Source organism: Phaethon lepturus, unplaced genomic scaffold, assembly GCF_000687285.1.
Source record: "Phaethon lepturus isolate BGI_N335 unplaced genomic scaffold, ASM68728v1 scaffold4661, whole genome shotgun sequence".
NCBI classification, from domain to species: domain Eukaryota; kingdom Metazoa; phylum Chordata; class Aves; order Phaethontiformes; family Phaethontidae; genus Phaethon; species Phaethon lepturus.
Window position 1 is genome coordinate 43,788 of NW_010518315.1, and position 14,057 is coordinate 57,844.

Sequence of the window (14,057 nt, forward strand, 5' to 3'; positions counted from 1 at the left end):
CAGGAGTGGCTGCGCGTTGCACCCTGCGCTGCAGCTGTGGAATGCAAACTGCAAGGGCGTGAAAGAAGTGTGAAGGGCCCTGACCACAGGGCTCCTGTGGAGGAGCTTACTATTTGCAGCACCAGAAACTCTGGTATAATGTCTTTCAGTGCTCTGAGAAACGATTTGGGGAAAAAAAGGGGTACATTGGAGTACGTGGCACGGTCACAGTCACTGAAATACAGCAAATCTCAAGCATCCCATGCAGAAGTGGAGAAATCCACAGGGTGCTTAAAAACAAACAAATGAACAAACAAACCCAACAAAGAAAAAAACCACAACAGCTAATTGAAATAACATGTGTCTTTTGGGCTGTCTGTCATTTTAAAATTCTGATGGAAATAACTGGTCTAGAGTAAGTTTTAGCTTTATAATTTGCCTTGGCACTTTTTACATGGTTTCCCTTTCCCAACTTCTATGCTTTTCAGTTTTTCCAAGCCATGTTTTTGTTCATTTGGTTTTAGTTCAGTATCTTAATGCCAAAACAATTCTTCTGTGGGCAAAGAAGTGAGCATGTGATGAAGGCACTGACTGGTCTTTAGGGCCATGTTTGTACTAGTAGGAGAAGCAGCCAAGGGCTGTTCTGGGCCCCTAAGGCCAAATGACCTGGCACGGCTTGTGTCCATGCAGCTAAATTCATTTACATCCCCAAAACAGGATGACCTCATCCAAACTTATTGCTAGGAAAAAGTCCCTGGCCAAGTCCCTGGCCTGACCCCTTTGGTCTTTTTTGAAACCGTGCCTAAAACCGTGCCAGGGGTTTATCTGTATGGGCAGCCATGTGCAGACCCCTGCCTTCACCCTGCCTGTGGTTGATGGCTGTGGGTCTCGCCTTACCAACCTGGGTCAGGTGCAGGCGATGGCTAGCACGGGTTTCCTCTGTGAACTCCTGCCAGTTTAAATTCTCAAGCTTTGTGATAATAAGGTTTCCGAAGCTCATGAAGGTCTTCAGGCATTGTACTTGCACAGGTAAGCTGATGGAAAAAACAGAGATTGATCTTCTTTGACGAATAAGTAGAAAATGAAACCAGATGAAGAGAAGAAATCCTTTAAGCATCTCCAATAATGACAAACTAGAGAACTAAAAATACTAGCTCTTTTAATGTATACTTATTTTTGTAAATTATTTTATTCTGAGATCTTTGTAAATTTAAGTGAAAACTTTCACAATGGAACGTGTCAGAGAAAAGCCAAACTCAGCACAAAATATTTTGTTGTTGGAGAGCTGTAAAATTGAAGGTGCAATGTAGAAAACTGTTCTGTTTATGCAATACTTATTTAACCAATCCAGTTCTCGTCCAAAGAGCAAGAGTGTCACACTGAAGCATCTTGTTGACTTAACTTTCGGTGGCTGATGAAGCAGCATGGTTTTGTTTTGTTGCTGGGCAGTGTTTATTCCTTGGCCCAGATGGGGATGGAAGGGGCAGTGGAGGTTTCTGGTGCAGCCCCGGGTGTGTCCAGTTGGGTCTCAAAACTTGAAGATGGAGACCCCAGCTGCTCTGGGCAGGGAGCCTCTCCTAGTGCCAAATCATCTTTGTAGTGAAAATATTGCCTTAGGACCAGGCAGTACAAGCTTCAGCTTGGAATCACTGTTTCTCCGTCTCCTGCCCTGCACCTGACGACAGAGCCTGGTGCTGTCTTTCCAGTAGCATCTTCTTGGGCACAGGGTAGTCTCTATTCAATCCCCCAAAACTTTCTTTTCTCCAGGCTAAACAAGCCAGTTCCCTCAGCCTCTTCTCACTCAAGGCATAGGTATACGGTACTGGCAAAACCTATTGCTGTGGTAAACCTTTATTGAAATATTTTAAGGGGTGTGTTGATTTCTGTCTTCCCCCATGTGTGTAAAAAGAAAAATTTTAGTGTTAGAAAAAAACTTTCAGGTGTGTTCTCTATTAAAGTTTAAAATCACCTGATGGTTTTAAATTATTGGGGTTTTATGCTTTCTAGACTAGTCAGTGCCTTAATCAAATATTCAGCTAAACAGTATTGACTCCCTACGTTTGTGTAATGCTTAGAGTCCTTTAAAACCCAGCTGAGGGAAGGTGATGCAGCATGTTGAAAGTCACCCCAGGTTTTCACAGGCTTCTGAAAGCATCTTGTGTACATCCAGCATACCAATCTAGTCTGATCCGTCTGTAACACAAGAGGTTTGAGCATAGCTGGAAAGAAGGGGAGGTGCTCATGTGTTTGTTTGGAAATAGCCATTTTGTGCCTGGGATCAGGCCCCCACCCCATGGCTATCATTGCCTTGCTCCAGACCCTAACCCATCTAGGTTTCCTCCTGCCACCATTTTTCCTTGTCAGCAGGGCTTAATGTGTATGTGTATATATTTTTTTTTTCCCCTTTGATGCCATGTGGTTGCAGAAGGATCTCCATCTGAAGGAAGTCTTTCTTTAAAATAGTCGCTTACAACACTTGTTTGAGATTTACAGCAGAATTCACGCTGCTTTTTAGATGTACTTAATATAACTGAAAAGAAAAGATGTCTGGCTTGTTTGTCTTTCAGCAGTTACAGCTACATGCCAGACTACACTGACAAGGTAATCGAGTCTCTCGCAGGGACTTGCCACAGTCTGTGCATCTCTTGCTTTGCGCTGTGCAATGAAGGACACATGTAGTTGTGTTGGTAGAGCTCTGCCTCCTTGGCGAGAAGACTGGAGATTAAAACTCTGTATAGTCCTTAACTTGTATGGATCACTGTGCCACCAAGCCCTCTTTCAAATGAAGTACTAAACTAAGCTCTGGGGAGTCTTTTAGAAAATACATGAGGTAAGAATGTCCCACAGCACTTTTCTCATCTACATGTGACATGGTTTTCATAAGACCTACCTCCACTGGTAAAAAATAACATGAAGGGAAGGTAGCTTAAGGTATGGCTTACTAACATGGCTTAATGTGTATGTCTTTTCCAGTCACAGGTAGTCCCCTTGATTGATATAATTATTGACAGGTAAACAAGTAACATTGCAGACAGGTCTAATCGATCTTATATGCTTGTTGCAATAATTACGCTGTCAGTAGCTGAGTCGTTATTTCAAAAACTGCAGACAGACAGCTTAGGTAGCAGAGTGTATTTGTATTGTGTGTATGCACATTTGCTTTTACAACACAAACAGGTAACTTTAAAGCAAAGTATCTGTGATTTCTGAATGAATGAGTAAAAGTTTTGTGGGCTTCATTTTTTTTATCTCTGTTGTTTCCCTGCAGGTCAAGGCAACAGATGCAGATGCTGACCAGTTTGGTGAAATTGAGTATTGTCTTTACGATGGATTTCATTATTATGAAAAATCAAATGCCTTCCAGATTGACCCACGTACTGGTCAGATCTGTGTGTCTCAAGACATTGACAGAGAAAGAGATCCAACCACTTATGATCTCTTAGTAAAAGCTACGGATGGGGTAAGTTTCGCCTTTCCATACTGCCAGATTTGTGAATGCATTTGCAAATTCGGATGTGTTGTATACTATTAAATGAGAATGTAATGACTATGTAAAACTTGCATAAATTTGAATAAAACTTCTTACCCCTACAGAGGGCAGAAAGTGATACTTCATGAACCATAAATTTTGACCCAAATTGGTAAAATTTGCTGTGAAATCCCCAATGACTCCTAAACAACTTGTTGAAAACCACATCTAGGATATGTTAGTCCCTGGTGATTTTCTTCCTCCTCTTGGAACTGAGGGACCCCAGGTTACCTCTGCTCCCTGCTTTAAAGATGGCTGCAGCAGTAATAAACCAGTAACTTGTGCTAGAGCTGTGTGACTACTGTGGGTGCCAGGGGCCTTCCTTGTCCTTTCTAGCTAGGTGATGCTACTGCTGCTGCTGTGGCTGGGTGCAGCATCCCTGCAGCGGCATGTCTGAAAGTTGCCACTTTAAAAGATCTGGTCCTTGGAAGTGGGTGTTCACGGTACATCGTGGGTAGGGTAGTTGTATGTGCAGTCCATTTCAGATCGCTATTTGGCAAAGAGGGTAAGGAGTTGTTTGTAGTGGGAAGACATTGAGATGTCTGGGTGTGGACCGGTCTACCCGGTGCCACATAACAAAGTTTTGGTAGTGCGACTCCTGAAAAAGACTGGAAGAAAATAATTCCATAATTCATTTTGTTATGAAACTATCCAAAGGTGACTTGCAATAAGAGGCCTGGGAGACCTGCCAGTACTTTTCTTAACTTTCTTTAGCTTTAGTAGTGAACTGTGAAGAGGATGAAGAAAAAAGGTTACTAGTTGGCTTCAAAAGTTAATTTTAACATAAGGGCATTTTAAAAATGTTATTCAGGTCACATTTTGCAGCACAATTTGAGATGAAAAACATTGAAATCAAATTATTTCAGGCTATACAGTCTTTATTTCGTACTTCGAGTATTAAACTTGCATTTAAGGTATTGTCCTAAGCATATCTAATATAAATTTTAAAAAAATGCAGTTGTGCTAGAAGTACTGTATTTTTCATTAAATGTCTGTGCTTTTTGTTACAGTACACTGAAGAAACTTGAACTATGATTTCCATATTCATGAGTAGATGAACTTAGCTGCAGTTGATGCTTGCTGTTAATTGTTACATTTTGAGAATGTAGTTGAGGCTATATTTGTATGCTGTTGAATTTGGATATATGTGTAGTAGTTAAGCAATTTATCTGCTTTTTTCTTTAGCTATCACTATTCAGTGTTTATTTCAGAGGCTACAGAAGCATTCTCTTGTGTTTATAGTGCCTTTCACAATGTGCCTTTTCTTCCCCATAGACTTCTTCTGAGGGGAAACAATTATATAAGTATATTTTTTTTGTCTGTACATTTGTTTCCTGACTCTATCTTATTTGAATGTCTAATAATTTAAGAATGTAAGTCTTTTAGTTAGCATAGTGTCTGTAATCTTTCCAGCACAAGTCTATGTGCCCATTTTGGAACTGCTCTAATTTGTGATTTCTGTCTTCCAAATTCCTTTCTAGGCAAAATGTTGTAGAACACACCTGAGTACAGATTTCCAAACCTTGAAGAATAAAGCAGTCAGTATTACAATGTATAGCAGCACAAAAAAATTATGTATTCTGCTGTAGTTCATCAATTAATTTTCTTTCTCTCATACACATGGTTCGAAGCTGTATAAATGTAAAGAACACATACATGTATCTGGAAGATCAAGATTAGTCTTATTAATAAAGGCTAAGTGAGAGCTGGACAATAGCAGTGAAATTCTAACAAGTTTCTCAGATAACCAGTCTGGTCCAGAAGATTATTTTGAAAATGTGAAGGAAAATAGGTTTACATGAAAAAAGCTTGATGCCTTTTTTGGTTAAATTATAGCTGTAGTGATAAATCTTATGTCAGAAGTTAAAGAAAAACAGCCAATGCATCGAAGTATAGATGATTTCATTTTTAAATTGGTCTGTCATTTGTCTTCATTTAGGGACCTTGTGTTTTCAGAAGTTTGATAATGGGGAGAGGGGTTCAATTTTTGATTGCCTTGTCTGTGACAGGCAGGTCTTGATCTGCTTAGCACTTTGTAGTTCCCATTGATTTCTCTTAAAAAAATTTGTTCATCTAACACCTGAATACTAAAGCACCTAAATTCAATATTAGCATTTCAAAACTTTCAGTATACCTGAGCTTATGTTGAGCCAGTCTCCACCTTTACAGCAGAATTGTAGCAGGATATTTTATCTCCTGGCATTCTGCTGCTGATTTTGATGGATTAAAGATGTTGAGTGTGGGGTTCAAAGTGGAGGCTGTGATCAGGGGAGAAATGCGTACAGAAAAGACAGAGGAAGAGTGAAGGGTCACTGTTGACAAAGGAAAGGGAGAGAGATGAAAAGGAAAGAAAATAACAAAGTTAATTAGAAGTGAGGAGGAAAAGAAAGCATTTTCCAGGTGGTGCTCAGTTTATCTTACAGGAAAACTCTGTTTCCTCCACCTGTTCATGCCTACTCCATTACATGGTTTTGGAGCTTGTTGGTCATGTCTTTCATGCACTGGGTAGAAAGTGTAATGGGAGAACTGACACTGCACTCCAGAGGCAAGTGGAAAAGAGATTCTGTTGGACTGGTGGTGTTAAATAAACATCCCTTGAGAGCTCATGGGAGCATTCTCACTGATTAAGTGGGGACAAGACTGATCTTAATGTTAGTATAAGTCTTTTCAGCTGGCAGCACTGGTTTTGGTGTCAAAATCACTTCACATACATCTTTGGTGGCACTCCTTGAAATGCTTTTATACGAAAAGAAATCATACAGCTAAGTTTATAGAAAGGTGTCTGCACTGAATCCCACAACCCTCTCCTTGGGTCTCTGTGGACTGTGGCAGACTGAGACCTGTGCCAGTAGTGAGGGTGACCCTCCTGTGATTCCCATGCCACCTCTGCCTGGGACACCTTCCATTCAAACCGCACGCATAGTCACAACAGCTGTATTTCTGCACTTGTGGCAGATCAGAGACTGTTTCAGTAGGCATTTGGGGTGTCTTTGACTTTACCGTCAGCTGAAAATTTCTTATAACGATATTAAAATTGTATTTTTTTTCTGTCTCGGGGGGAAAAAAAAAAGAAAATCAGATGAAGGTGTCTTGCTTGGGGAACCTTCACAAACACTTGAGAGAGATTTAGATGAGGCATACTGTGAAATCAAGTCTTGCAAAGAGGAAAATAGGGAAAACCAGCAATTCTAGTAAGTATTTGCATGTTCTCCAAAGCAATATAGGGGACAAAATTACTACTTTTTTGTACTGGAATACGTGGAAATTGGGTCTGATATGTCTTAATTCTTCTGTTTGGCTTTTTGTTTGCTTTTACGACATGACTGAAATACACTCCGTTGTGTGGTTTTCTGTATTTGCTTGGGCATCTCCAAACTACTACATATGTAAATGTATGTTTCCTTTATGCTTGTTTTGTGTACTTCTGCCTTACAGAATCTTAATGTGAATTCATTTTGCATACAGGAAACCTTTTTTCTAACAGCATGCATTTTTGCTGCTGTACAGTGGCAAATTTTATTGCTATGTATCATGCATAATTCAATCTTTTCATGCATTTGTTTGCCATAGTTTGCCATCGTTTGCCCATCACCTCTCTCCCTCTTTCAACAAAATAAACAGTAATGCCTGCAGCTGTAAAAGAAAATGTCATAATCCAGAGAAATTTAGTTGGAATAATGCTAATTTAAATTCTGTCTAGTGGCATCTATACTACCTGCTTACAGACAACAGTTGTCTGGCCTTCAAAGCCAAAATATGAGTTGCACAATCTTTGGGTTGTGCACAATGATGGGCGTTCAGGAGTGTCCAACCTTGACTTTGTGAGGAGTTGGCCCATACAATTTTCTTCAAAAGCTGGGGAAGACCGAATGACCTGTGCTTGTGAGAGCTGCTACCAGGCATAGACCAACTCCAGCAACAAACTGGAGGTTTGTTTTGTTACTCTGTAGGTAACACGTACATGTACCAGCGTACTATCTCTCTTCATAAGTGTGGCAAGAAGTTTTGAAAACTGCAGAGCACAGGCAGGGTGTTCTACCACTCCTTGTCCTCTGCCACTGTAAGAAGTGCCACACCACATATGTATGCTTTACTGAGTGTGTCCAGAGGTTTGGGTTTGTGGTGAGTTTTTTTTGTCTTTTTCCCTTTACAGAGTGGACTGCCTTGGTTTTGTTTTCTCCAGGTGACGTTCTTGAGTGCTGCAGTAGGACTGTCTTTAATGATGATTTGATTCAAAGGCTGCCATTGAACAGTGGTGGGAGACTTTTTGGTGGGTTTGTTTGGAGATCTGTGCCCCAATGCCTTTTTGTGATTTTTTTTTTTTTTTTTTGGCCTGTTTTTTCCTGAATCTGACTCCTTTAGGCTCTGGTTTTGGCATATCCCAGGACTCACTAACATGTAGTGCATCTGGTACTTTCTAAACGGGTCCATGCTCCACAGCTTTTTTTTTTCTTTTTCCTTGGGTAAATTATGAGTGAGAAGGAAAGGATGGAGCTCTTTGTTTAAGTTTCTCTTTTATTCTGGACTACAGTCACAGCTTTTAGATGTTGTCAGGGTTGAAGACACTTCAGGGCATGTGTCTTTCATCCTAACTTGTTAGCCCAAGGAAGCCATGCCCATTGTAGTTGTAGAATAGACTGGACTAGACTGTTTCGGTTGGAAGGGACCCACAATGATAATTTAGTTCAACTGCCTGACAAACTCAGGGCTGACCAAAAGTTAAAGTATGTTATTAAGGACATTGTGGAACAGGCTTCCTATAGTTGTTTGACTACCCTCTCAGTAAAGAAATGCTTCCAAATATCCAGTCTAAACCTCCCCTGGCACAGCTTTGAACCATTCCCACACATCCTGTCAGTGGATACCAGGGAGAAGAGATCAGCATGAAGACTGAGGCAAAAAACACATTGAATGTCTCTGCTTTTTCTTCATCCCTGTTAAGTCAGATCATCATCTTCAATAGGTATTGGTCTAATGTTTTCTTTAGACCTCCTTTTGCTATTAATATACTTTAAAAAGCCCTCGTTATCTGAAACAATGCTGGCCAGTTTCAACTCTAATTGAGCTTTGGCCTTTCGTGTCTTCTCCCTGAATATATGAACCTCAGCTCTGTAATCTCCCTGCGAAGCCTGACCTCGCTTCCAGAGATCATACAGTTTCTTTTTCCTCTTGAGCTTTGAGGGGTTCCCTGTTCATCCAGGCTGGTCTTCTGCCCCACTTGCTTGAGTTACAACATAGTGGAATTGCCTGCTCCTATGCTTCTAAAAGGTGTTTCTTAAAGACTGACTGGCACTCATGGACTCGTAAACCCTCAAAAACAGATTGCCATGGTACTCTGCTAAATAGCTCCCTCAATAGCTTGAAGTTTGGTCTCCTGAAGTCCAGGGTAGGAACTCTGCTGTCCTTTTTTCTCATTACACTGAAAATTTTAAACTCAATCATTTAATCATCACTGTGACAAAGACTGCCGCTTACCATCACCTCTCCCATGAGTCCTTTTCTGTTCACAGATAGCAAGTCTAGGAGAGCATCTTTCCTAGCTGGCTCACTGATTACCTGTGCTCCTACAAACTACAAGATTTTCCAAGACCTGCTTGTCACAGCAGTATGATATTACCAGTTGATGTCTGGAAAGTTGAAATTTCCTGTAAGGACCAGGGCTACAGATCCAGAAATTTCTCCTAATTGCCTCTAGAATAACTCATCAGTGCTTACAACCTGGCTGGGCGATCGGCTGTAGACACACACTACAGCATCTCCTTTGTTTTGCATCCCCCTGATCCTCACCCAAAGGCTCTCAACCACATCATTACTAACTGTAAGGGCTGTACAATCAAACCTCTTCCTTACGTATACTGCGACATCTCCAACTTGCCTGCCCTGCCTATCCCTTCTAAACAGCCTGTAGCTCTCCATCCCAGCACTCCAGTCATAGGACTAATTCCACCAGTGCTTCTTTCTTCCCCCTGCCCATGTTAGCCTTTTGTCTGGACTAAGATATGCTGGTTTGGGACCATATTTTCTCTAAGGGAGAGGATGTCCCTATCATAGGACAAAACATGTGGAAACAATTTCCGCCAGGAAAAGACGGAGAGAAGCTGAAGAGCATGCAGCCTGCCTTGGCTCTGGTGCATTGGGGGTAGAGCCCTGCAGCCGTCAGGCAGACCTGACTCTGACCTGGGGATGCAGTGTGGCGGGATACTATCCCATATGTTCACCTGCTAATCTGGGCTGCTCCTTCCCTGTCCTCTTGTTAGAAGCTGCTGGTGGACAGCAACACAGTGGCAGAGAGCTACTTTTGCATGTGCAGGCTACAGGGCATGTCCAGTACTCGGGTTCAGAGAGTGCTCTGAAGATCTTGAGTGCTGCATGGATTTACGGGGTATCTGTTGTGACTGGGGTTGTTTTATGTAGCATAGTATGAACGAGCTTTTGACAGCGTGGAGGTGGTCTGCGGACCTGCAACACAGGCAGTTTTACTTGAGTGAAACAGCCTGCCAATGGTGTATTGAACCTCTCGCAATGACTATGTAACAGCAGAAAAAAAGACCTAGCATTGCCTATAAAAGAAACAAGGATGCTTCTTTTCATGGCCAGTTGATTAGTATTAAGATAATAAGGCTTTTAACTGCCATCTTTTCTAGATGTCTATCTTTGAGTCTTGAGTATTTTTATCCTTTTCTGGATTTTTTTATAAGATCAGTTTTTTCGTATGATGAAACCTACTTCAAAATCAAATGCACTTGCAGAAACTAAAATTAAAAAAATAAGAGTTTCAAATACAGTGCTTTAAAGTAAATAATAAGTCTCATCTAATTGCATATACAAGGGCATCTGTATGAAAGTGCAATTATACAGAGGATTGTGACCACATCTGTACTGTATGCTCAAGATTATCACTTACTGAGTTTACTCAGGATTACGTGCTTTCTGCACAAATGGGTGTTACCACTTCTTGTTAGGAAACAGTCTTTCAAAATTCAACTTAAATGCTTTGAGAATGTTTGCATAGGCAATTAAAGAGCACATATGCAAAAAATTTAAAGAGAGGAAAAACTGAGCTTTAACTTTATGTACGGCGCATAAACCAAACTCCTTGTCACAGAACACTTGGCTAAAGCTGCCTCATAGTATTGACTCCAATACGATGCCTGGGTTTCTTATTTTGTGTGTAGTTTCATGTAATGACTTTCAAGGTCTGTTGCTTGGAACAGGAGCTTTAACATACTGAGGGACAAATAGGTAAGAAGTTCACCTGAATAGTACTTTTTCTTTCATGAAGGTGTGTTTCTTTTTTAAAAAAGAACAAAAAGTAAATGGGCATAATTCCCAATTTGATGTGATAAGATTGTACATGGAAGTTTTATCATGGAAAGAAGAGTCCAGGCTTGGGCTTCAAGACTGAAGTGCAATGATGCATTTTGGGGGGAATATATAGTGTATTCTGAACTCTTTCAATCACTTGGAGCAGATTATGAAATTATCTATCAATGTAGAGTATGGCATTACCACCTTTTATGTTACTGCTCATCTTTAAACAGGTACTGGCACAATCATTCATTAAACATGTAAACTCTGCCAATTACGTAGGTTGGTGTTTATTTAGACTCTGAAGAACTTATAATAATATTGAAATCTTAGTGACTCTCTTACTTCCTTTCTGCAGAGAAAAATACTTTGTTCTTCATCTTTTGCTTTTTGGTAAACCACACTGCTTGTCCAATTTTCTTTGTCTCTTACACTGAAGCTATTGAAATGTAGAGATAAAAGCTCAACACTCACAGGCAAAGCTTCTGAAGAAGTTAAGGCTTTTGAAATAATTGGTGACATCTCTCCACTTTGACAGCATTGTGACTTCAAGGTGACATATCTTTTAGGGTTAACACACAGAAAAAAGAAAATATGTGTTCATGTCAGAGATCCTATATATCACAGTTTAGTTTGGAACAAGAATTTGACAGCACAATTCACTGACAAAAACTTTGGAGGCTGCCATGGAAATCTTGATGGATTCGTAAGCGTCAAGATGAAGAAATACAGCTATTTGAAGAAACACCTTTTCTACTTCTTAAGCTAAAGAGTCTCTCCTGCCAAAGGCAGCATAATTTTTTTTTTTTGAGATATGATAGAGGTGTACTCATAGCTTTATATTTTCACACAAATTTGGTCCTGCCAAAGTAAAGAAATATTACTTGTGGTTATTTTGACTTGGTTGTAGTTTATATCCCCTTTTTGTTCCATGGAACACACAGTGCTCAGGATTCTGACAAAGCAGCTATTGTAATTGTGACTTTTTGTTGCATCAAACAGCACAACAGTAGTTAAAAATACTTGAACATTTGTGAAAATGGATTTCAAAACGAACAACTGTGGCTTTCTGATGCTTGTAATATGTTTTGACAAGTGTGATCTTCTGTCAGCAACAGACTTGTTTAAATCAACCTTCATATTTTGGAAGATCTACTATGTCGTGCTTGCTTCTGAGTAAATTAAGTGTATTGATGTGGTTAGAAATAGCAACAGTTTGTTCCATCTCACCTGGGATAATACTTAAAGATTTTCATAGCCAGAGCAAGAACTGGGCTGTAACCAGTTTAATATCATAAGTTCTTAAGTTAATATCATACTTGACTTGTGTGAGGGGGACACACTGCTGCTTTGGGAAAAGAAGGATCTGTCTTCCATCACAAAATTTGGTCGGTTTTCTGAAAGATTGGGTAGTTAGTAGGTCTCCAACTTGCTTCCCCCATATGCTTAGAATTAATCAATTTCCAAAGATTTTTGTGGTCCTTACACAACTCCATAGGATAAATACAAATTGGCTGGAGAGTGGGTTTTTTATGTCTGTTTATCAGTAATGAAACTTGGACAAAGCAGTTTAGCGCAAGTTCTTATTACTTTTTGAAGCTTGATTTCACGCTGTTTCAAACTTTGCCTCTTTTTAGATGCTTTTTATTCTTGACCGCACTTCTTTTTTGGCCCTTTTCCCTTAATATTGTTTCTGATTCCTGTCCTAAAGTACGTGAAAGTTGTGGAGCCACAGAGCATTTTCTGGCAGGGGGCTTGAACAGAGAACATAAGGCTCCTCTTTTAGCTCCTGCACAGGGATTTCCTTCCTGTGGACATTGAGGTGTTGGGGAAGGGGCTCACCCTGAAGTGGGATTTGGGTGTTGGCAGCGAGCCCACTAGATCTGCACATCTCCACTTCCCCGTATCAGCACAGGGTTTTATGGCTGTCTCAGTAGATTGAGGCTGGTGCTAGCCCAGGAGCCTCTACAGCGCTGGTCCCCAGGCATATCCTGGCTGTCGGCTGCCTCCATGGCAGCGTGAGCCCTGGAAGCATGCCATGCCTTATTTTCTTTGGAAGAAACCCCAAGCATGCCAGGAGGATATGGGACAGATCTCGTAGTCTGCGAGTGAAACATAGGCGTGTGGTGCACAAGATCATCTTAATTTTCCACATGCTTGAGCTTTCATGGCAATGTCACTGCCACCCAACAGAGGTAATATTAATACGTGCAAGAAAAAAACAAAGCAGAACAAAGCAAAAATCTCTATGGAAATGTGGGCGAGAATGCAGATAGTACTTTTGCCCAAAAGTAAGTCAGACCTTGGGGACATGATAAGCAAACCTTAAAATAGTTTGGGGAAAATTATTATGCTGCAGGGCAAGTCTAAAGGAGTAGTATCCAGTCTGAATCATTGGATAGTTTCATGAAGGTCAGATTTAAAAATAATTGACGTGAACAATTAGGTTGCAGAAATATGCATCCTAGGGGTTTTTTTATATCATAGCTACTGTGACTGCAAAATTAAGTTTGGACTTGCTCAGCATAGCTTGTCATGTGTACGCACCAACATCCGATCTGTGTCAGTGGTTTCGGTAAGTGACTAATTGATACAAGCACGGTGCTCTCAGTGTGACTTGGAAGAGCATGGGATTCTTCCTCAGTCTGTATCTTAATGTACTGTGCACAGTACGTGCAGGCTATACATACATGTGCTGCTTTGTGCCTCTGTTGTACATGTCAGTGTCCCAGCATTCACCATTAGCCGGGCCACAAGAGGAGATGCTTTCTTGTAAAAATGTCTGTAGTCGTTACAGCTGTAAAATAACCTTGGAAATACGAACCTCTCCAAACTGATGGAGGGAGTCCACAGGGAGTACAAGGTAGTGCCTTTGAGAAGTAAATTGCCATTTGTTTCACTCATGGCCCTGTGGGGTCTACACCTCAGCATCCACAGAATTTTCTTTTTTCCAGGTTATCACAAAATTCAGTGCTTTGCCATGGCAAGTCATGATTTTGCTGTAGCGTGGTTTGATAAGGCAGTTTACAGTTCCTCCTGACTTCTCCAGTTTCACTGCAGAGCAAGGCTAAACGTGGTCCTGTGGCTGCCCACGTGGTATTTCAGTGGGCTCTTGGTGGCCACCTGTAGCAGGAGCTTCAGCAGGGTGGAGAACAGCGCAGCGCCTGGGCTGCGGTCGCAAAGAGGAACAGTGCCAAAGCTGCGACCAAGGCCTGGCTCTTTTCCCAGCTCTTCGTGTAGG

At 40.9% G+C, this 14,057-nt stretch overlaps 1 protein-coding gene across 1 annotated transcript in view; it reads left to right on the plus strand.

Annotated features, from left to right (window-relative positions):
* The window catches only part of LOC104628174 (protocadherin-23-like), a gene marked incomplete at its 3' end in the record, with an annotated part of 96,905 nt that overhangs the window by 43,600 nt on the left and 39,248 nt on the right, over positions 1–14,057 (plus strand). Inside the window, exon 3 of the mRNA XM_010296677.1 lies at positions 3,248–3,439. Within this exon, the coding sequence (XP_010294979.1) occupies positions 3,248–3,439 (192 nt within the window). The remainder of the gene's footprint in view (positions 1–3,247; positions 3,440–14,057) is intronic.